Raw genomic sequence first — 22709 nt, 5'->3', positions numbered from 1 at the left:
AGCTCCATGCTGTGCTGCTGATTAAGTCTTGTATTCCTAGAGGAGGAAAACAGCAGCTTCCAGGTCTGTGGGGTTAGGAGGGAAAAAGATTACAGAATGTAATTACATTAGATAGTCTGAAATTGGATCTAAGCCTTCGATCACAGCCTTTCCAGATGTAGAACAGTTCAAGGAGTTGAAAAAAAAAAGCAATGCCAAGGGAGTGAATTAGAAACAACTTGCTTGCAATTATTGAAATTAAGGAAAGCTTTTACCATTCAGTGGTAGGGAAGGGGGGAACTTGGAGACTATTCGTTCATATTATATTTACATACAAAACCTCTGCAGACAGCTTATGAATAAATGTATCAGCCAGTACATTGACTACGTGGGTTGGAGGTTTTTAACTGTTCGCTTAGGATTTCTTCCAAGGTACAATCGATGCTCACTGGATGGCTTTTCATAGCCCACATTGCTCTGCATTGCTGCTGCATGACAATATTAACCCCTGCAATGCCATGATTCAGGAACTTCTATCACCGTATTTGGCTTCTGTTGCTAGCTGCCTCTCCTGATGCTCTGCTACTTCCCATCTCTCTGAAATTTCAAAAACATCAGTTTATCACCTGTCTGGACTTCCTCCGAATCTGGTCTCCCTTCTCTGCATTAGTCAGTATATCTTCAGATCATCTTCTCTCCTGCTGTTGTTTCTTCTGTTCCACGCCCATCTCCAGATCCCTGAAATATCCTAGAAGCCCCTGATCCAGACACACTGCCTTCTCCATCCAAAACTTACTGCCCTGGATACCCAACGTGGGGTTTTCATTCACTTCCACGCTGTGCTTCCCAACTGATCCTCATGTCAACTCTACCCTGCCTGCACATATTCAGCAAACTATTTGACAGTTCCTCCATCATTTTACACCTTCCTCCCCAGTGGAGGCAGCAGCCTCCTGCTCTAACCTGTCCCTCCCCAACTAACATGCCCATAATTCATCACTTTCCTGAATAAAGCAGATTCTCTAGTGTGAGTCAATCCATTTTAGAGGAAAAAAAAAAGGCTCTGGAGATGTCTGCATTTCTGTAATTCTAGCATTATCTGTCATTTCCATGGAGTAGGCTGGTATCAGTTCTGGGCTGAAGGCTAAAGCTTAATGTGCAAGGTTATCTGAAACACTTCTGAGGCTGTTCTGTTTAGATTTTGCCAGGCATGTGTTCCAGCTCATGTCAGGGTAAATCAGGAGTGATACCGCCCATGTAGACACCCATCTACAAACACCGTTGACTGAAGAAATCTTGGGCTTGCAATAGCTCCTTCTTTATGACACAGTTTGGTGAAAGATTTATTTATGGAGAATTCTACAAACGGATAAAGAGGTTACATTTGTCACACCAAATGATCTGTTATGTAACTGTTTCTTCATATGTAAATCTTACATGATGCAAAGGCAAAACCAGAGAAAAAAGGACACAGCCCCTTTTGTTAAACTACATCATGAAAGTTTTGGAAAGAAGGCAGAGGAAAAAAGCCAGCATCTGAACAACGTTCTGGTCTGAGAGTGCCTGCCTTAGCTTTGGCAGTAAAAGAGAATGAAACTACAGTATAATTGGCTAGCCAGTACTTCATCAAGTGTCAAGTTCATGGTTCAGACACAAATATGGCCCCTTCTCCTTTGCTGGAAAATGTATTTTTTGGGTCAATGAGATCACACAGGGCTGAGATTTAGTAATGCTGTACATTCTCCAGTACATTTTGGGACCCAACTTACAGATGTGTTGGATTCCTCCATCACCTGCAGTGGGGAGTTGTTCAGTACTGAGGAAAATATATTCTGAGGTATTGTAAAGAAGTACTACTAAACTGCACATCACCATTATAGATGGAGGAATATGTTCTTCTGTGTGCTATTGTTGCTTGGAGTAGTTGGTTTTTCCTTTGCTAAGCTTGCAAAATTCAGCCCTTGCAAAGGCTCTCTGGTATCTGATTTGGAGGGAGGGTTCTCCTACGGGACAGTAACCCTCCATAACCCATGCTAGAGAAAGGAAGAGTCACCCAAAAGATAAAGTGTTATTCCACTTCATAAAGGTCAACAGACAATGAAACGGATGAATTATTATCTGTTTAAGAGTCTGAAAAGCAAAGATACTGCAAGTAACCTGGGTGGGTTTTGTTTCCAAGTATAAACAGGATCTTGCTGTGTCCTGTTAAAAATATCCTGTTGTGTAAAGATGATTTTCTTCCTGTTTATCTTAAGCAGAATGTGCAACTACTAATGAATGCAAGGCTTTAATGTCTGAACTGAAGATCCTCATCCATATAGGACATCATCTGAATGTAGTCAACCTGCTGGGAGCCTGTACCAAAGCTGGAGGTGAGAAGTCCTCAGTAAATAAGGAGCAAAGAAGAAAGACTTTTCAGATACAATGGTGTTTGGATGTATCTGTGGTGGAGTCCAAGTCTCATGCACATGCAGTTAATGCAAGCACAAACATTTCTACCTCTCTGATCATAGGAGAGCTTCTGCTACTGCAGAATATGGCCACATCTCATCAATGGTTTCTGAACATCTTCTCCCAGACAGTGGTGTCACCTCTCTATTTTCTTTTTCTCTGTCCTTTGTGAGCTTGTTTACAAAAGGGATTATGGACTGAAAGGAGGCAGGATCCTTAATTGCAATTGGGTGCCCAATTCCTCCATATAGGCACTACTGATCATTTCAAAGGTTCTTCTCCCTCTTCTTCCCTGCCTTATCAGGAGGATGCACCAGGCTGAGCACTTAGCTACTTGAGGCCTCCTCCCTTTCCAAGCACTTCACTCTTGCTGGACAAATGCAGGCATTTTTTGCATAGTATAGAGGAAGTATGAGGCAGTCCAAAGTTGAACGGAGCAACAGCATGGACTTCCAAGGGGCTGAGCTGACACAACTGGCTGTACATCATACAAAGAATCTGTTGCAAAGTGCAGACTTAAACAAAGGACTCCATAAATCTTAGACCTTTGTCACTAAAACATCCCTTCCCATACTACCATACAAAGCACCCCTGTCTGTTACTATACTGTGCTGTAATTTCAGGGTAACAACTCTCAAAGATGCCTCTTTACTGCTTACAATCAACCTGCAAAACAATCCCCAAAGGACAGATTTAGGAGAGCTGAGGACAAAAAAAACAGAGTAAAATAAATGAAGGGGAAAGAGCAAGGGAGATGGTGCGCACATCTGTTGTCATATGAGACTCTGAAGCTATCATCTTCCCAAAGAACATGTAGTTGTCCAGTCACGGGGGAAAAAAGAAAACTTCAGTGAGGTAGTTCTGGTAGGATGCCAGGAAAGAAATCTTCCCTCCAGCAAGATATTCCCAGTTCCTCAAGAAGCAGTGCGCACAGATACTGCTGTAACCTGGGAGCCATGAACAGGGAATTTGTAGGAATTGTTGTAGCACTGCAGACCCCAAAAGCTTGTACGGGAGGATGGCCAGCTTTAGCTGGAGGGTTTTAAGATTCAGACGCATAAGCAAGAAGCCTTTGCTTGGGACTGTGAGTAGAGGGGAAGTAACATTATGAATGCTGGTGACTCTCCTCTCCTGTCAAGTCAATGAGGTGGCTTAATACAAACAGGTGCCTAAAACATGGCAGCATTCCTAAGAGGACAATAGTTTTTAACCAAAGCACTAATTCAGCCACAGAGTTCTAGTTGCATAGTAAAACACATCTCAGTAACTGATCAAATACTGTGATTGTCCAATCTCTGAGGAACTTCTTCTCCTGGGAGTCCCTCAGTTTCCCATCCTCCAGCCTGCTTCATCCTGATTGCTTTCCTGGGTGAAGAGGTAGCCCTCACTCTTCCCTGCTAGCTGCCTAGGAAACCACTGATTACTCTGGGGAGCAGTGGATGGAGCAGAGCGGTGCTGCACGGCCTTGCAGGGCACTGAGGCAGGCGCTGGTTTGTTTACCTTTGAGCAATGCAACTGCAGACTAAAGAAAAATAGCCTTGAGCTCTCAAAACACTGGGATAAGAGTTACTATTAAATTGCCATTGCAGAATACAGTGCTTTCTCTTTCCTTGTTAGATTTTATGTAACCATATAACGCTATTCCTGATGAAGACTGATATTAAGTATACACATATATTATTTTAACAATATAACAAATAACAAGTTTTAACACCTTGGCTGAGTGTCTGATATTAAGCAGTTAGAACTAATGCATAGTATAAGTTTTACAATGAGGAAATAAAATATGGAGAGGCCATGTCTAGGAAGTATTTCAAAAACATTAATAAATCACTAACTGGAGCTTTAAAGCTATACTGGAATCTGCATTTCCTCAGGGATCCATGAGGGACATTCAACTTTAAGTTCTTCAGAACAATGTCCCTCAGAGATCTCTTGTGCACTGCCAGATCCCAGCACTGCTGCCTTTAAGCCTAAGTGAGCAGTGTTGTGTCGTCAGCAGTAGAACCACTGACAGCTCTGATTTTGGGCCAGGTTTTGTGTTTTGCAATCACCAGTATAGTGTAATCAGGTGCTGAACATGTTACAGCTGTAGTCAATAGGAACTGGAAGTCCTGAAGAGCCCAAAGGTGTGTATTCAACCCAGCAGTGCTATAGGACTTGTACAAATAAAAAGCCTGGCAGAAATACGCAATGTTATTATCGGCCAGCTATTGGTTATTATTACTAGAATTCACCATCTCCCTTTTAATAGGACGATCTGCTGCCAAACAGTACACGTCACCCAGTCTCAGCCAGGATGCAGCAACCAGAATCTCTAAGGTTCACTTTTCCCCCCTCGACCCTCCCTTGCAGCTGCTCTCAGCCTTTCCAGTCAATATTGAAGGCGTCAGACTGGACCAAGGGGGCAGGCTGCAGTGCAAGTCTGTAAGCGCATTTCTGATATGGTCAGATAGAAGCGCTGCCTAGAGCTGCCTCCTTCCCGAATGGCCAAGTGCAGCTCTCAGCATTTTTCCTTTGAAGTTCAAACTCCTAAGTCTGAACTACAGACCTTCTAGACAGAAAAAGGTTTCTGGACATGAAAGTCTGGCTGCTTAGGATTGATAATAATACACGTTTATATGCATTCTAGTCCCATGATTTCACCATGTCTTACATTTGATGATTACAAAAAGCAGTGATTATGCTAAAGGCAGAGAATGTAGCTTTCCCCTTTCCTAATCACTCACACTGAAACATAAATGCATTTTCAAGCAGATGTTAAAAATATGCATAGTTGTATAAAAGCAGCAATTGCACTGACCTCTACAGTAGTTTGCACAGAAATAAGAAAGGAAGGTATTGATAGGACTTTCCAGGCTTTCAAAAACTTCAAACTAAATATTTTTGCAACTTTTGATTTAGATCTGTCGATGATCCTGCGTACTTTTATTGCCTCTAGTGGCATCAGGTCCACCCAAAACAAACAATTGTGAAGGCAGCAGAGAAAAATGAAGACTGCTCCATGCTATGGATCTATGTATAGAATAAAACAACCTTAACAGCATATGGGATATATTCTTATTTATTCTATATTCTTATTTATCATTCTGAATTTTCCTTTGTTTGTAAATAAGGAATAAATACCAACTGTTACCATCTAATGGGGAAAACTAAGAATCAGTACCGTATTCCTTTCTCTCCATATCCACTACTGATTGTGTGCTTCTGGAGTATCACTTCTCTGTTTCCTAATTTCCTCATAATAGGAATGACAGTATTTACTTATTTTGAAGAGGATTTATGAGGATAAGTTAGTATTAAGTGCTTTGCAGTGCTTCAAAACTGATTTGACTTTCACTGTCTTTTTAGGTCCTTTAATGGTCATAGTAGAATACTGCAAGTACGGAAATCTGTCCAACTATCTAAGAGGAAAACGAGGAGATTTCATTGCATACAAGGTAAAAAAATGACAGGCTTCTCGTAGTCACAAGGCAGAGAATTAGCAACCACTGACCTCAAGCTGGATTTTTTTTCTTCATTGGCACTGAGACAGTTTGGTATTTATATAGGCACTTTATTTTCTCACCACATTTCAATCTGTATGAGCAAGAAAAGGAAACTTTTTTCCCTGTAGGATGTCTCTCCCATCCTCTTCTTTTCTAGCACCTAGTAAAGAATTAGTTGCAAATACCCAAGCACTCTAATGAGAGAGAGAGGGAATTATTTGTGAGATACCACCCAGCACAAAGGGGGCAACAAAGTAGTAGAGAAAAACTGGTATTAACTGAACTAGCAGAAGGTGAACCCTCCCAAAATACAAGCCCAATTTGTGGATTTTTGTTTCTAGGCCCACCCCCCGCAGCTACCAAAAGCAGCTCATCCTTCCATCATCTGCTCATTCCCATCTTCTGTGTTCTCCCTTCCCCTGTGCCCACCTAAAAGTCTGTGTTGTATGCAGCGAACTGGATCATGAACATGGTCTGCGTTAAAACTAACCAAATGGTTTTGGTTTCCAAATGGTTGTCTGCATCCACACAAACATTTGTGCTAGCACAAATCGGGCTAGGACATGGGGAAGACACAGCAGGCCAGAAATCAGCGATGGGGAGAGGATGGGACTGCCTCTCATTTTGAAAATACAGCATCAAAAGGGCTCTCTGATCCAAGCCCTGCCAGAAACCGGAGCCTCCCCAAGATTATTTTCCCGGATGATTCTATTATTATTATTATTATACCTATTGTGTACAGGCACAAAAGTACATAAGGTACTTTGTGCAAGAGAAGATTTTCCTGGTACAGTCACTCAAAATTTCTTTTCTCACCATTGTTTTCATGAATTGCAGGGACTGGTTATGTCTCACTCCCCAGGAGAGGGTGAGACAGATGCATTTCAGTGCACATCATGCCATACCTTGAACTGTGATTTTTAGCATGGTTTCCTAAGAAAGCAAGAGGTACAGAATTATAATATCTCTCTGCTCATCTATCAGTCTCACCTGGCCAGCTTTCAGCTGACTTTTATGGTGGAATATTGCTATCAGTAAAATGGGAGGTTCTGTATTAATAAATAGGAAACCAGGCTTCATTAGTTCTGCTATTCAGGAACATCACGCTCAAACATGTTTTAAGCTCATCTCTAGAGGACACTTTCTCCATATGCCATTCTTTTACATATTTTGAATGCCCAGGCATTGCATCATCCAAAGCAAAAAATCAGTTTTCTACCATTTCTAGTCCCAGGAAAACTCTGACCAAGCAGAGAAAAGTCTGGATGAGTCCAACAGTGATTTGACCGAACTGATCAAGAGGCGCCTTGAGAGTGTAGCCAGCACAGGAAGCTCTGCCAGCTCAGGATTTATTGAAGATAAGAGTTACAGTGATTCAGAAGATGATGAAGAAGGTAAAAGAAACCTACCTAATCCCAGTTCTTTTCTTGTAAAGATTTCTGTTACTCGGCTAGTGTCACACACACTGTCACACACTTTACAAGCCCTTACACAGCTTGACTTGTTCCTGCAATTGCAAATTTTTTCTCTCGCCCGTGCTTCACTCCAACTTTCTCACAAAAAGAGATTTGCAATAATGTATGCATATAAAAGCTGCTCTTGCTGTGTAAGAGGAGTAATAGCAATATTTTACCAGAAGATTTGTGGGGCCAGTCTGTCCCCAGTCTCGTCACTCACTCACTATAAATAGTTTCCCTCACTTTTATTCCCAGATGTTGTTTTCCCCATAGCTAAATGACATGATTAATGTTGGATGGAACTTTTTTAATCATCTGATCTTCTGCCTCTAGGTCAGTGGTTCCTAAACCAGAGTTGTAATCCTAGTAGAGAACTCATGTAACAATACTCAGATGCAGGGCTGGGGTCATCAGCATGCAAGTGGCACCAGTGCCAAAGAAGTTTGTAGCTGTTGCTCTAGTGTTTTGCTGTGTCTGTGATCTCTCCTAGATGCTGAGGATCTGTACAAGCGGCCCCTGACTTTGGAGGATCTGATTTGCTATAGCTTCCAAGTGGCAAAAGGCATGGAGTTTCTCGCCTCCCGAAAAGTGAGTTCATTAAAACATCAGGGCTGAACTTCTTCCACAGAATCATGAGTATCTGATATGAAGAAATCCAAATACACTTTTGAGCCTGAGCAATCTGCTTTTTGCTCTTATATTAAAGTGTTGGAGATCACATTAGCTCTGGTGGTTAAGCAATAAGTAGCACTGAAGGAGTTGTGAAGGAATATCCATCATGTTCTTGGCTACAAGGCTGGTATCTGTAACATGAGAGTTTAGATAGAAGGAGTGAATAGAGATTGTAAGACAATTCTCATAAATAAATGCAGAAAAGGCTTCTCATAGAGAAAGATCCTTCTAGTATGGTCAACAAAAGTACTACTGAAAAATGAAGAGGAAGTATACAGCTATTAATTTAGCTTGTTGGTAATGTTGGAGACTATCAGCAAAGTTAGCACCTCTTTTCGACACAAAAAAAAGAAGTATCTTTGTAGCCTGTGGAACACCTGGTTTTGAAATAAATTGAATGTAATACACAGGCCAAAGTATGCACAAAACTGAGAGCTTGCACTTACCACACAGCTACCAGGCTAGCACACACAGAAATCACGAGCACAGTAATTGCCTGTGTGCAATTACCCCAGTCTCACACATGCTCATGGGACTGCATTTGCAAATGTGGCTGCAGCTGCTTTTTGACCTCTCCCAAATTTGCTGCAGAACAATTAACTGGAAAATGGCACTCCCTCCATCTTGCCATAACTGTGAAAGTTATTTCACATAGAAAAGTCAGAAAAATAACTGTAATACTTGGCTTGTTCCCTGAGTTATTTTCTCTTTTGCATATAACAGTATATTTGCAGCAGAATCCCACACACACTTCCCCTCTCTAACCTGCTCACAACAAAAGTTCATTTATCTTTCCATTCCCAAAGAAGGTCTCATGCTTTCAACTCTAGCAGTGGCTCGTTGTCCAGGCAGACCCTCTGATCTTGCTTGTCCTCATTTCTTCACAGTGCATTCATCGGGATTTGGCAGCAAGGAACATCCTTCTTTCAGAGAACAACGTGGTTAAGATCTGTGACTTTGGACTAGCCAGGGATATTTATAAAGACCCTGACTATGTGCGGAAAGGAGATGTAAGTGGAAGAAACTTGAAATGCTAATCTCAAGTTTTTATTCCCCTAGGGCTTGGGCAGATTAGTAACAACAGTTCTAGCAAGATGTTGTGTCTTTTGCACTTAGGCAAGACTTCCACTCAAATGGATGGCTCCAGAAGCTATTTTCGACAAAATTTACACAACGCAGAGTGACGTATGGTCTTTTGGAGTGCTGCTATGGGAAATATTTTCTCTAGGTAAGAATGGTTTAAAACCCTTTTTTCCCCTAATTTATGGCTCTATTGCTAAGAAAAGCTTTTAACAAAAGGTGATAAAGTGGTGCCATGTTTCTATTTCAGTTAGTACCAGTGCACAGTGCAGATCAGGTATAAAATAAAGTCACTAGACTGAAGTTAATGAGAACTCCACCTGGCAAAGTACAGGAAAACAGTGAATATTGGGGAGGGGGGAACAAAACAAAATCCAAAACCCTGGACCTAACATTTGTAACGGAAACCAAAAGAGCACAGAGATAATGCAAGCCTCTGCTGCTCGGGAGTGAAATATTTCTTTGAGAGCAATGAAGAAGTTTCCCTGTCAAACCATATTTTCCTCTAAGCAGTCTGCTTCAGGAAACCACACAGCTCAAAGGTTGCAGAGGATTACACTGCTGTTGACATAGTGGTCTGATGTTGCTAGTGGCAGTCCATGGAACACAAGGGAGTTTGCCCACATGACATTTTATCCCAGCTTGATTATCTTCCCCACAAAATCTAAGATTTTCTAAGTAAGAAAAATGTATTGGCAACAGCTGACATCGGGTTGATATGAGAACCAGTGCTGGACTCTGCGTAATTCATTTTGGCAGCGAACAGGTAGAATGCATACTCTTCTGGCCATATCATTTGCAAGCCACAACATTTTTGAAAGAATAGTAATGGTGTTCTTTATGTACTATAGATTTCATCTTATAGTGCTGTTAGAAATCTCAGCCTCACTGAGATCTGGTTACTGTCCAGCAGATAAAGCCCTGAAATTTAGACAAGCAGTCTTCAGACAGTTGGACTTCGCTGCTCTCAAATTCTCCTTGCAGAGTGGCAAGTTTTGTTTTCCTGAGGGAATTTAGGAATGTCAGCTCTGGCTTTTTAATCAGCACTCGCAGACAAAAGAAAACAAGAAGCATTGTCGACTTAAGCTGCTGAATTTTAAAGCAAACTCTGTAATCTCCTACTATCTTTGGTTCATGGATCAGTTGAAATGAATGATCGGGCTCCAGATGCCAAGTCCAGATCTGCAAGCAAAGTCTGGAGCTGTTTCTATCCTTATCTTTATTTAGGGCTGGCTGCAAAGATCACAACCTGATTTCAGTCCAAGTCTTTGATTTGGACTGTTCTCTAGTTTGTATCAGCATGCAAAACAGAAAGTTCATACACAAATGGTTAAAACAAGTGGCAATTATTGCTTTCTCCGGAGCTCAGTCCTATTTATTTTGAGTTTCGTTACTTCGGTGTAACACCGCCATGCCCTGTAACAGCATCACCTGCTGCATGTGTTTTGAACCACCACAGAAAGACAAAGCTCCAGAAGCACGGGTAATTCCCCAGTTCTAATAGATTACTCAAGAAGATGTATTAGCATTAGCATGCTAATGCTGAGACACACTCAGAGGGGACAGTCTTTCCGTTGGGCATCTCCAAGGAACAAAATGAACTGAATACTGATGAATGGCAAGGACCACTGCAGAAGGCAAACTGTTTATACCATTCCCAAAGGTCCTGACAGAGTTTAACAGATGTGAACTTCGGGTCATTTGGCCTTTAATAGTGAAGACTAATAAAAATTAAAATATAGTCACTGAAATTCATCTCTATTTTTAACTATTTTAAAAAATAATTTATCTGGTTTCTTTTAATTTTACATAGCCTCTTTACTTAATGAAGGTGCTTACTTGGAACAATAGACTGTTCTCTTCTGAATTCAGAGGAATCTACTAAATTACCCCAAGGGCTGCCATCCGTAGAGCAGCCTCTGCCCTCATTATGACGTAGATCACAAACTACTTTCTTCAATCCGTGGCACAGATTCAAAAGCAGTCATTTTCTCTAAGAGGGTTTTTCATACAGATCATCCAGGCATGTCTGTGGTTTGGCGCTACTCACATCTGCAGCTCACACGATAAATATTTAATTAAGGATTTGTGTCACTGATTGAACTCTCTTATATAAAAGTTTTACAGATCATTGAGAGCCAGGGGATGGAAGTTATTTGTCGTTGCTACAGGGCATATTTTGGCTCCCGTTTACAACTGCTGCTTTTTACTGGGTCCCACAGACTTTACACCCTCTAAAAAAGGAAAAGATACTGATTAGCAAAATGCACAGTTTGGTTTGGACATAGGCCCTTTCAGGGTCAGAAGTTGAATGAAGCACGACAGGCTTCCTCCAGAAAGGCTGGCAGACTGGATCCATTTTGGTGATACACAGAGAAATCAGGACTTGAGAGACTGCTAATTTTCATTTGGGACTGAGTTTGCATTAAGCTTTGCATTATTTAATGGGGTCAGCACTCCTCATGTCAGGTAATGCCAGCAATGTTTAATACATCTTGAAATTACTTACATGGTGCATTACAGAATGTTGGTGTCTCCTGGAATTTAAATGTGCACTGTTCAAAAAGCAATCAAAGGTAATTATGTAAACAAGCAGTGCCTGGTAGTATAACATCAGCATCTTATTATCCTACTAAAATAAAACCAAGATCAAAAGAGTGCTACCATATCCAATGCATGCCACATCTTCGAGCATTTTGGAAGAGATTTCCCCTAAGGAAAATATCATGTGTAGACCTTACACCATATGTTTCACCCTACATTTCTCCAAAGCTGTCTCAGCATCCCAAATCCAAGTTATCAGGGTTATCACACAGTCCAGATGAAGTACGATGGTGAATGGAGATGGAAAAGGGAGAGTGCCTTGCTTTTGAGATCTGAGCTGCCTCCAGCTGGTAGGAGGCCAGCAGCGCTCAAAAGATAAACTACCAAAAGATCTTGCAATCAAAAATTATACTTCTTTGCCTTCCCTGTACTTGCTGTCACAACATATTGATATGATCAATGATGTAATCAAAGAAAGGTAACTCAGATTGTGAGATCAAGTGGAACTCTCCATCCCTCCTCATCCAATTCTACCATGTTGCCCTCAAGGTCTCAGTCCCAATCAATGTATTTGTAAGACTAATTCTTATCAATAACCTCTGCTGTGCTCATGAGCTGGATCCAGCCAGTAATACTCAGCAAACCAAGGGGTTTCTTTTGCACATCAGAATGGTCAGTGTAAAACAGCCATTCATCAATGGCATGACTCCATTCAGCTCCTCTAATGGAAATCGGTTGGCCACGATGGCACAACAATCACATAATGCAGTCGGAAATGAATGAAAAAGGCCATGCAGCCCATCTCTTCTCTAATGGGAGGTGTTTTCAGTGTTGCCCTAGTACACTGACAATCTAGGGCTAACTAGATCAAGTGAGGCTTATGTTCACTTCTCTTGAGAGGCTATGCCACTGTTAAATAGATACAGAATCAACTGGGCAAGTCACAGATGTAATTCATGAAGCCTCAGTACCTTGTAAAGATTTGTAAAGATAAACCTGTACCAATGAAAAAACAAGCTAGTGGGAATTCAGGAGATGTACACAGACAGCAGTTTAGTAGCTTGGACAACAGTCACTGCCTCCAGACCCTGTTCCTACTCTTACCCTTTGTCACAGTGGGAAAGTGACATTATAGTTTCTATCCATCTATTTATTCAGAGAGATCCTGTGAGTTGATAGAAGCCTGTTTTGAGATCTTTGGCTAAAGGGTGATGCCATGTGAGCTGAACAGTTAATTACCAGGTTATTATGATCATAATGACAGAGACAAAACTAGGAAGGAAAATATAAAGCACAAATGATGCTACTTACGATTTCCAATGCACATAACTCCAGGGAATACACTTAATACTGTGATCTGATAATTGCACATCAAGGGAATTCAGATGTGCTGTGGCTAAGATCCCTGAGCTTTGAATGTCATCGGAGCCTATTTGCTGTGTTGAGATGCCCTCTTAGGAAGTTGCCAGGATCTTTGCTCCCCAGTGCATAGTTTTGCAGATTGAGCAGTCAGATTCACCGAGTAGAATAATTCTGGGAACGGCCACATTTTGGCACCCTCTTCACTGCTTTTATCCAAAAGATTTCTGCTGCGCTTGTTGTGCCCCCAAGTGCACAGCACGTGATGGTGTTTCCAAATGGGGAAAAAAAAAATGCAGGAAATAGGCAGGAATGTTATAGACGGTAAATCATATAGAGATTCCTCGAGGGCTGGATACAGATCCAGATTCCATTCAATCCCCTACGTTAAGACTTGATTAGATTTTTTCCAAATTCACCATCCAGCCTCAAGGACGCCAAAATGTGGAAGACAAGGGTTGCACTGCATGTGAAGCCTTTGCTGAGAAGGAAAGGAGGAAAGCTTGCAGACCTTTTAGGTCTATCTACAATAGGTTCAGTAACCTTTCAAATTTCAGTGTGGACGTCTCTTGAATTTCACCTATGATGTTTGGATTACTCAGATGCCAGAGCAGTTTCTCAAATTATATATTTGTTCCCCTTATTTATGGTGCATCATAAAGTGCAGATGTCACACAACAAAGATCACAACCTCTGAAAAGCCCCCACTTGCTCATCAGTTGAAGAGAAGAGCGCATTCAATGCATACATACATTTATACTACTCATTCCTCTGAAGATAACCATTTATACGGGAAATGAAATAAGTCTCACTCCTTCATTTTGATGACTGCTAGGCCACCTTTTGTGCAAGTTAATATAATACTACCAGTCCCTTTACAGAAGCCTACCTCTCAAAAGCAATTACAGTTGCCATGAACTGTCTTCCCAGGTTTCACACTGACAATTGAGTGGCCCTGAAAATAAGCAGCATTGAACTCACACTCAGAAAAGAAAACAAGGCTAAAAATTTTGGGAGGTCATTTTTCAAGAACATTTTACCTATAGGGTTGCATAATACATATACAATACTGAATTGGTGAACCAGGAGAGAAGGACTGAAATTCCACACCTGAGGTTGAACTGCAAGCTTCTCTCAGTCTTCTGCAGGAGCCAGATGCCTACAGCTTTCTCTGCACTTACTCACAGAGGCCAGTGAGGCCAGAGATTCTAAGGCAAAGAAAGATGAGCAGGACTTATTTACTTCATGTGTATTCACCTAGTGCAGGATATTGGCAGACTGAGAGTTTGGAAATGTAACCAACTGAATGAGCTGGAACTTTTCCACCACTGACCAAGAGGTTATTTAAAGTCTCAAACTAATAAAATTTATTTATCTTCTGCCATATTTTACCTTGGAGTGGTCCTGGCTATATCACGAATGCAGAGGAGACAGCATGGTTGAAATCTCTAAAGAGACAGAGTGAGTCTGTAATGGGTTTCCAAACAAAACGTTTAGATAGTAAGTGATTGCAACCTCTTTTTTGCTCTAGCTTCTTTTACTGTCAGACTCTAGGTAATCTCAAATGCTCAACAGATATCACCGATATGTATTTAATTCACTGGACTGGGAAATAAGGATTGTGCCATTCTGGAGCCTCCTGCTTATTTCTCCCATCAGGTGCCTCACCATACCCTGGAGTGCAGATAGATGAGGACTTTTGCAGACGGCTCAAAGAAGGAACCCGGATGAGATCTCCAGAGTACTCTACTCCAGAAGTGTAAGAGCTCCTGGTTTTGTATTGAGAGCTGATACATGTCATTGAAGTATTACAAAAGAGATTGTATTTAAGTGTGGAGGAGGAAGGAGACCTCATCAGATGACAGCTATGTATTTTGTATTTTGTTTTCAGTAAACATTGTAGCTGTGCATATCTTGGGTGTCCTGATATCACAGATGAATGCTAAAGACAGACCAAGTCAGCTTGACCATTGCCAACAACAAGATTAACAGATCTCCCCGTGTCAGTTGGAGTTCACAAATCTCAGTTCAGGAGACTGCTGTGTCTGCCTTGATTTCCAATTCTGTGACAGAGACTAGGCATCCGTAACTATGACTTGTTGCAGCAAATTTTAAGTTAGGTGAAAATAAAAATCCTACAGGCTCAGTTGAGGCAGGAATATAGAAGGAAAAAGCATCCCATGTGGAAACTAGAATAGAATTTCAGCACATGGAGATTTGAACCTGTCTTAATCCAAAACTATCCAAACAATGACCAAAACAAGCAGCAGCAGAAAGAAGCAGTTTGGAAGCAAAGCTCCTATCCTTTTCCTTTCTTAATACCTGTGCTTTTTATCTAGCTACCAGACAATGCTGGATTGTTGGCATGGAGTACCCACAGAGAGGCCTACTTTCACTGAGCTTGTGGAGCGCTTAGGAGATCTTCTTCAAGCCAATGTACAGCAGGTACAGCAATACAAATGTTTCTTCAACAAATGTGTACATATAGATGTATGTCTATGTAGATATGTGTATGTGTGTGCACAGGTAAAGACTATGTTGAGCAGTAATATTAGATTTGACTTAATAACAGTGGTCACAAGGAAAATGTCTGCTGGGATGGGTAAAGAAAATGTTAACTATTCAAAGGGGATTATATTTCAAAACTAGATGTTTATCCATCCATAATAAGCAGAAACTTACATTAATTAAAAAAAGGCTCAGTTGCCCCTTAGAGGAACAATAGTGCTTTATCGCACAAACAATTTTAATTAGATTCCAACATAGTAAACTGCCAGTAGTTGGTCTGAACTTTCTCTCTCATTTTCTGAGCTTATGTTTATCAGTACTCTTAGGAGCTTTAAAATGATGCAGTGTAAAGCTCAGAAAGTCAATTACATAATTATTAATTTCATAATAGTTAAATCAGTTGTTTTCTTCTTCAGTAAAAACAACCAGACCAGTTATGTAACTGTCAATTTAATTTAAGAAGAAATCAAACACTCTCCTCCAGCTCCTTCTTGTTTGTAAACAAATTTAGTGAAGCTAAGTTGAAGAGGGCCCGGTTTGCAATATGAAGAGCTTGTGAGTTTTATCCTATAACCAAAGTAGATTAAGGAGACATAAAAATTATGATAAGGGAATAGGACACTTAACTGCTTCTCAAAATTAAAAAAAAAAAAAAAAATCAAGCAAAGGGAAATTTGGACAAATAGTTTTAGGACTTAAAGAAAGAGTAATTTCTGAAGATTACTGCAGGGGTGTAATGACAATGCAGAGCTTATTAAGATGTGTACTGAATTCCATTAAACTCACAGCATCAATTTCTTGTAAGGACAAGAAATAAAATCCTTTAAGGCTACCATTTTAAGGACTGTCTCTTGCTAAGCTGCAACTCCTTCCTCCTATAGCAAAAAGTCTATACATAGGCAATATTCTTTTACCAATTCCAAAATCTGATAAAGTTGTATTGGCCACAGGGGTTTGGTGATTTCATGCCGCTCCCTCCCTTCTCCCAAACACATGGCTTAAACTTGGATTTAGGTGTCCCTGAGACTGGTCCCTTGGAAATCCCAAAGAGGCCAACGCAATGACAACATAGAGGACTGCTTTCCTGAAGTGCAGATCAGTGAAATTCTGTTCACTTTCACTGAGGCAGAACAGCCACACATCTGGAAGGTAGTAATGATCACAAAGAAATTGCTGCAAACTCATCAAAGATGCTGCTGTGAAAGTCAGCAAAGCCAGCTACTTTTAAACTTGATGCACATATATTGACACCCTCAACACAACCGTCGCACTGCTGTGCCGTATGTGAGGGACATTTAGAAGTGTTGTAACTGCTATAAAGACCAGTGAAGCAATAGCTCAGACTGAGATGCCTGGAAGAGAAAACACGCTAACCACAGATGAGTACTGGAATGTAAGAGACCATTTTCAGCCATGCTACATCATAGGTTTCCCAGAGTGAACCATTTTCCTCATACAAAGCCGCCTACACAGTAAATGTTGGATAAAGCTATACATTCTAACTTCCACATGTTGTGAAGAACGTCCTAATCACTTTGAAGAAACATCATAAAGTTAAAATAAAACCTAGTCCTTTCTCAGTGTAAAGCTCTGTAGAATACAATAACCTTTTACATCTGAGATGCAGTACAAAGTGATCTTTACCAGCTTTGTGTTCTTTTGTGTTATTAATTAATAGGACGGTAAAGACTATATTCCACTGAACATCACCTTGTGTCCTGATGGAGAATCTAACTCCAAAACTTGCCCTGCGGAAGAAAATTTGAACAAGTGTGTTAATCGCTGGAGTGCGGTGGAAACTGGGTAAGAAAAATATATACGAGGGGCAGGAGGGAAAGAAAGATTTTATATATCTGGGCACTGTTTGTTGTCCTCTCTCAATATGGCTGTTTTAAAGGAGTTGGACAAATTTGTCAGGGCATTGTTTATTAGTTACAAGAAATGAAAAAAGAAGACTGGTCCAGGAAACTGAGCTGTCAGGGATGTTGATTGAGCTACCAACTTGTGCAGCATCTGCTTGGGTTTTATGCTGACCCCTCAACTTTCTTGCTTTCAGTAACAACAGCAAGAAGCGACCACTGAGTGTGAAGACATTTGATGAGGTGCCAGTGGAAAAGGAGAAAGTGATGCATGAGGTAAGTGAGGTGACTGCATCCTTCTCTACCGGGTTCACAGATCACTTGTCACCAGCACCAGAAACAGTTATTAGAGCTTTTGAAATCTGTTTGGTAAGAAAAGGCTTTAAATCAAGCGAAGATTTGGCCCTAGCATCTCACACATAGGTCTGTGTGACAACAAAGAGGGACCTGCATTTAGTTTAACAAATAATTTAAAGAGAAGCTCATGCATGATTATCCAGGCTTTGATCAGGCTAAGGGGCTTTACATTACATATTTCAATATGTTTTTTCCCCCATAAGAAAATGGCACCTCATTGAAATGGAGCCTTTTGAAGGAAATGCGTCCAGAACACATTCTGGCTGGCTGAGACAGCCAATAACTTGGTGGTGGTGAGGGTATTCAGTTCTGGATGAACAAGACCAAGATTTAAGTTCCTGCTCTACTTGATTCACACAAAGGGCTTTAATCCTGGATTTTCCCCACCCTAAGTGAACATATTTATTGCTAGTTTAATGGCACTGCAGGGTGGGAGGGTGTTGAACAGTTTCATTTTCACTCCAGTGGAAAACAAAAGCTTGTTTTGTTACAGAATGATGGTTCTGCTTGTTGGCTTCCTCTGAAATTACAGGTTCCAAGGGTAGAGGGGTTTTTTTTTTTCAATTTATTCTTCCTTATTAAAAAAAAAAAAACACCAAACAAAAAAACCCACCAGTACTTCAAACAACCCAACTCCTCTATGGTTCAGGTACTCACTGGCTGCAGTGCCATATGCAGTCCACACCACTTGCCTCAATGACAGATTCTGTGCCACTAAGGAGGGATCTTTGTAACGCACGCATGTTTGAAGCGGATCGAAGTTTAGGAAGGAAGCATGAAGCCCTCAGGAAACCTTCTAACAGAGGAAGAGGGCAAGCATCAGATGGCTAGATCAGCAAAAGAAAAGAAAGATGTGTACAGTTTTATAGAAACATGCCTGTCTACTATGCTAGTTAGGGAACTGTCCCCAGCTAAGACTCCCTCTTGGACAGAGCCATTCCTCAGACCAACTCTCTTGGGAAGGGTCAAGTCTCTAGCTACAACTTGTCCTGGACATATTTCATGTCCTTGACAAATATAGCATATTTCTCATCTGTTCTCTTGTTAGCACAAATTGATGGCCATTACTCCCTAGTATTTTGCCAGATGTAATTTCTGTGCCTTTATCAGTGCATCTTAGGAATGAGAAAGCTTAGACTTTTCTCTGGCTCCTGTATCTTTCCTCTTGCAGGATAAAAATCTGTCCCTCTGAAGCACCCAAAGACATTTACTAGATAGTTCCAGTATCAGTAAGATTACTGCTGCCAGCATGAGCATTACTTTCCTAAACGCTCCCTGTTCATGGCATTTTAAAGTAAGTCCTTACATGAAAGGGGAAAAGTTTCAAAAAAGGGTAATAATGCATTAACAGATCAGAAATAAATGTGATATTTCAGTGAGGATCTTTTAAAGCAAAATTGAGGTGTGATCTACTTTTGGACAAAGTAAGTGCACTTGGGTTACTAAAATTATCTTAAATACCAAGACATTAATACTGATTAGGTCATTATTTCAAGTAGCCCAGGAACTCTAAAAGTGCTCTACCACACCTTCTGCAATTGTACTACTTATCTGTAGTCTCTGTTGATATTCTTTTAACAATTTTTCTGTAAGCAAAATGCAAAACAGCACTCGGATAAATTGTTTGTAGACCACAGATCTGAAGGGAAAATAGTAAAGACAAAAGACAGAGAGAAAAGATGGGTTCTACTGAGTTTTTGACAGACTTAATTAATTTTGGATTTTACTTTATACTTTGAAAACCGGTTTCCAGACTGATCTTATTAACAGCTGATATATTACCAAAGCATTTATAAAAAAGCTTTTGCTTTTTATTTATTGTTCGCTGTGATTATTTTTTCTCTTTCAATTACTTTGAATGGTAAAATAAGACTAAGTAGAGTTTCACTTCCCGTCTTGAAGTCTTTTGTTTTCTTAGTTTTGACAGACAGGCATGCAACTTTCCAGCATCACAAAATATTTCAAATGCAAAGGAACCCCCCCAAACATTTAATATTTTTTAAATTACTTAAAACAAGGACTGTATATGTCTGAACTTGTGTAGCACTTAGCACAACAGCTTGATCTTAATTGCAACCTCGAGACTCAACTTTAAGAGCAGTGGAATCACAACCTCAACTTTAAAACTAATGAAGACAGTTCTGTTAGATGGCTCATAAAAAAAATCCATAACCAAAGTACAATGAGCCTTTTAGGCTCTGTATCTTTGCAAAGCACTTGGATTTGCCAAAATGATACTGAACTTACACTTCCTTAAAATTTCAATGTTTCTAGTAGTGTATTTCTAGTAAGTATTTGGGGTACTTTTTCTCTGAGGATTCTAGCCAGTATTATTGGATATATTCTTTATGAATTTCTGTCCATTCATATCTCAGCTATCCTGCCTAGATGGTATCCATACGTCATGCTTAATATCCATTTCAGGTTTGAAAATATCAAATTATTTTTTAATATGTTCACTTTAAGGGTCCTCTTTCAAAATACAGCTCAAAAATTTTAACATCACAAAACCAAGGCAAATATTATCAGGCTAAATAGCAGCATTATGAGGAACAATTGGATAAAAGCTGATAATATAGGCCCTGACAAGAGAATATTCTGAAGAATGGGCTTAATTTCATATACCAGCTGGAACATATCTATGTGTTAAGCACTTCACTAAATAGCTGACAATTGAGAGGTTTGATGCAAACATTTGCCCTCCAGGTTGTTGGTTGGAATCTTGTCATTACATAGAATAGCTGGTAGCTCCTACACTAGTTCCAGTACACCAGTATCAGTATATAACACTACAATGTAACATCTACAGATGGCCACCTTGTTGGCAGCCTCTCCGTGATAACTGCATAGACGGGGATCCCCAGCCTCTACAGGCCACAGTGAAGGAGAAATTGCGTTCTCCTGCCCTTGCTTTGTCTGCTCTGTAGCTGGAGACGGTTTTATAAGGTGAAGTTCTATCAACTTGCCTAAAAGCAGTATCATCACAAAATAAGATAGATGGAATTTGCTATTCTAACTAGCTCCTTGGCTTTCCTTCTCTACTGACTTCAGTAGTGGTTTCGTCTGACTCTTCTCCACGCTCTCCCTGTGGCAAGCCATCTTTAATTTAAAAGTGCTCCATGCTGTGATGATTTTTGGCACTCTGCTGATGTTCTCTTCCTTTTGCTACTCAGGAGTCGGACAGTGGGATGGTGTTGACATCAGATGAGATAAAAAGCCCGAAGAGGCTGGAAATCCGTTCTTGGCCTTATGGAATCATGGCTCTAGCGTGAGTACTTTTGGATATTTCTTTTGAAGACCGTGTCCCATTCAGAAAAATGCCTCCAAAATTTGCAATTTTGTTTCTGATTCCAAAAGGAAAACTGTTAGACTATCTAAACAAGCTAGAAGGAGCATCAACTCTGTATGTCAGTACTATAACTGAAAGACCATGGTTGATGTATTTTAAGATCAAGAAAGTTTTAATGTAAACTTTGCTTCCAGAAAGAAGCTGAAAATAAAACAGTTGCAGGTCTCTGAAAGGAATGCTGCACTGTTGCATTTAAGTTACAGGAAGGTTAATTAACATGAAAAATGTTGATACATGTGATAAAAATGAAAACTCATTTCATCAGCTTTGAGCACATAATGTCTTGTCAACCGATTTAACTCTTCTTCTAAAATGCCAAGTTGCCTTGTGATTCTGAATCACATTCAAAAAAACAAGAGAGTGCTCTCTAGTGAAGCTGGTGTCTGCTGTTCATGAGCTGGTCTCCTGGGGCAGAATATTCTGCACATGGCAAATGATAGGAGCAAAAGAGCTGAGAATATACATATCTACTTTAGCTGTTTCTTGACTGCCTCTCCAGTGTTCCCCTTTACTGATGGAACAAAGTTTGAAGAACTTGATTCATTAATCCCGAAAATAACATTTATAATTATACCAGTATCTAACAAAGCTATGTTTAACTTTAGATATACAGATGGACTGACACCTTTGCAATTGATGAGATGTAAGAAAGTTAAGAAGGCATGGGTAGTAAAGAATAGAATAAGCACTGCAAAGCAAGTACATTTACCAGAACCGTGATTTCTATATTTGCTTTATCATAGCTATGAAGACAGTCCTACAGAGAAGTCCTTTAATCCTACCACCCTGATCCTATGAATTATATTGTTCATACTTGGTTTACAAATAGAGACCATGCCAGTGTTTCCTATATGTTTATCCATTCATAGTACAGACAATCACAGAAGAAGAAAAGCAGATATTTAGCTTTTAGCTAACAGTTAGCTCACAGTTCTTTATATTTCTGTAACAATCAGGCACAGGCAGAGAGTTGACCTAATAGTGAAATAGGTCTTCTCTACCTTCCTAAAAAGTATAATAACAATAGTAACCCATTTTAGTGATTCAAATGTCAAATTGTAAAATTTCAAAGAATAGCTACCCAAAATATTAAAAAAGAAACAATTCTGTAGCAAGGAATTCCACGTCTATTCAGTTAATTAAGCTAATTAGACTTTTACTGAATTGCCTGGAGTTTTCTCTGAAATCTATTGATAAAATTTCTATTAGTTTCCTCTGTATTAAACTCAATGATCTTTCCCACCAAAGCAATTGCTTGTTCTACATCAAGTCACCATTTTTCAGCATTAAAGAGAAATGCTAGATGAGAAAAAACTAGTGCAATTTCTGCATAGTATGGGAGAGTTCACCTGAGAGTGCATAGTCTGAATCTAACAGTATTTCAGAGGGGCTAACTGCCTCCCTCAGAGAGAAAAGCAAGACGGAAGGAGCTTGCCTTGTCTTTTCAGGCCTTAAAACCATAAATTCCTGCATGTTTGAAGGCAGGAGAGAAGGAGAAAGAGGAAAAGGGAAAAGGTTACGCAAGGAAGGCTAGAGCATTCAAATACTACAGATAATGCTGGATAGGAGGATGACTTTAGGAATAATGTTGTTCAGCAGTATTTCC

At 40.1% G+C, this 22709-nt stretch overlaps 1 protein-coding gene across 2 annotated transcripts in view; it reads left to right on the top strand.

Annotated features, from left to right (window-relative positions):
- LOC142087829 (vascular endothelial growth factor receptor kdr-like) overlaps positions 1–22709 on the top strand; it is a 142840-nt gene that overhangs the window by 106923 nt on the left and 13208 nt on the right. The window contains exons 19-29 of one of the 2 annotated variants that reach the window (XM_075162511.1): positions 2238–2351; positions 5782–5870; positions 7147–7312; positions 7866–7963; positions 8935–9057; positions 9164–9275; positions 14690–14789; positions 15370–15475; positions 17217–17341; positions 17595–17673; positions 20928–21022. In XM_075162511.1, coding sequence (XP_075018612.1) covers positions 2238–2351; positions 5782–5870; positions 7147–7312; positions 7866–7963; positions 8935–9057; positions 9164–9275; positions 14690–14789; positions 15370–15475; positions 17217–17341; positions 17595–17673; positions 20928–21022 — 1207 coding nt within the window. Of the gene's footprint in view, positions 1–2234; positions 2352–5781; positions 5871–7146; positions 7313–7865; positions 7964–8934; positions 9058–9163; positions 9276–14689; positions 14790–15369; positions 15476–17216; positions 17342–17594; positions 17674–20927; positions 21023–22709 lie in introns of both variants that reach the window. The other variant, XM_075162510.1, reaches the window with a different exon arrangement.

This window comes from Calonectris borealis, chromosome 13 (assembly GCF_964195595.1).
Source record: "Calonectris borealis chromosome 13, bCalBor7.hap1.2, whole genome shotgun sequence".
NCBI classification, from domain to species: domain Eukaryota; kingdom Metazoa; phylum Chordata; class Aves; order Procellariiformes; family Procellariidae; genus Calonectris; species Calonectris borealis.
The sequence above is the reverse complement of the archived record's forward strand: the minus strand, read 5'-3'. Positions and strand labels throughout refer to the sequence as shown.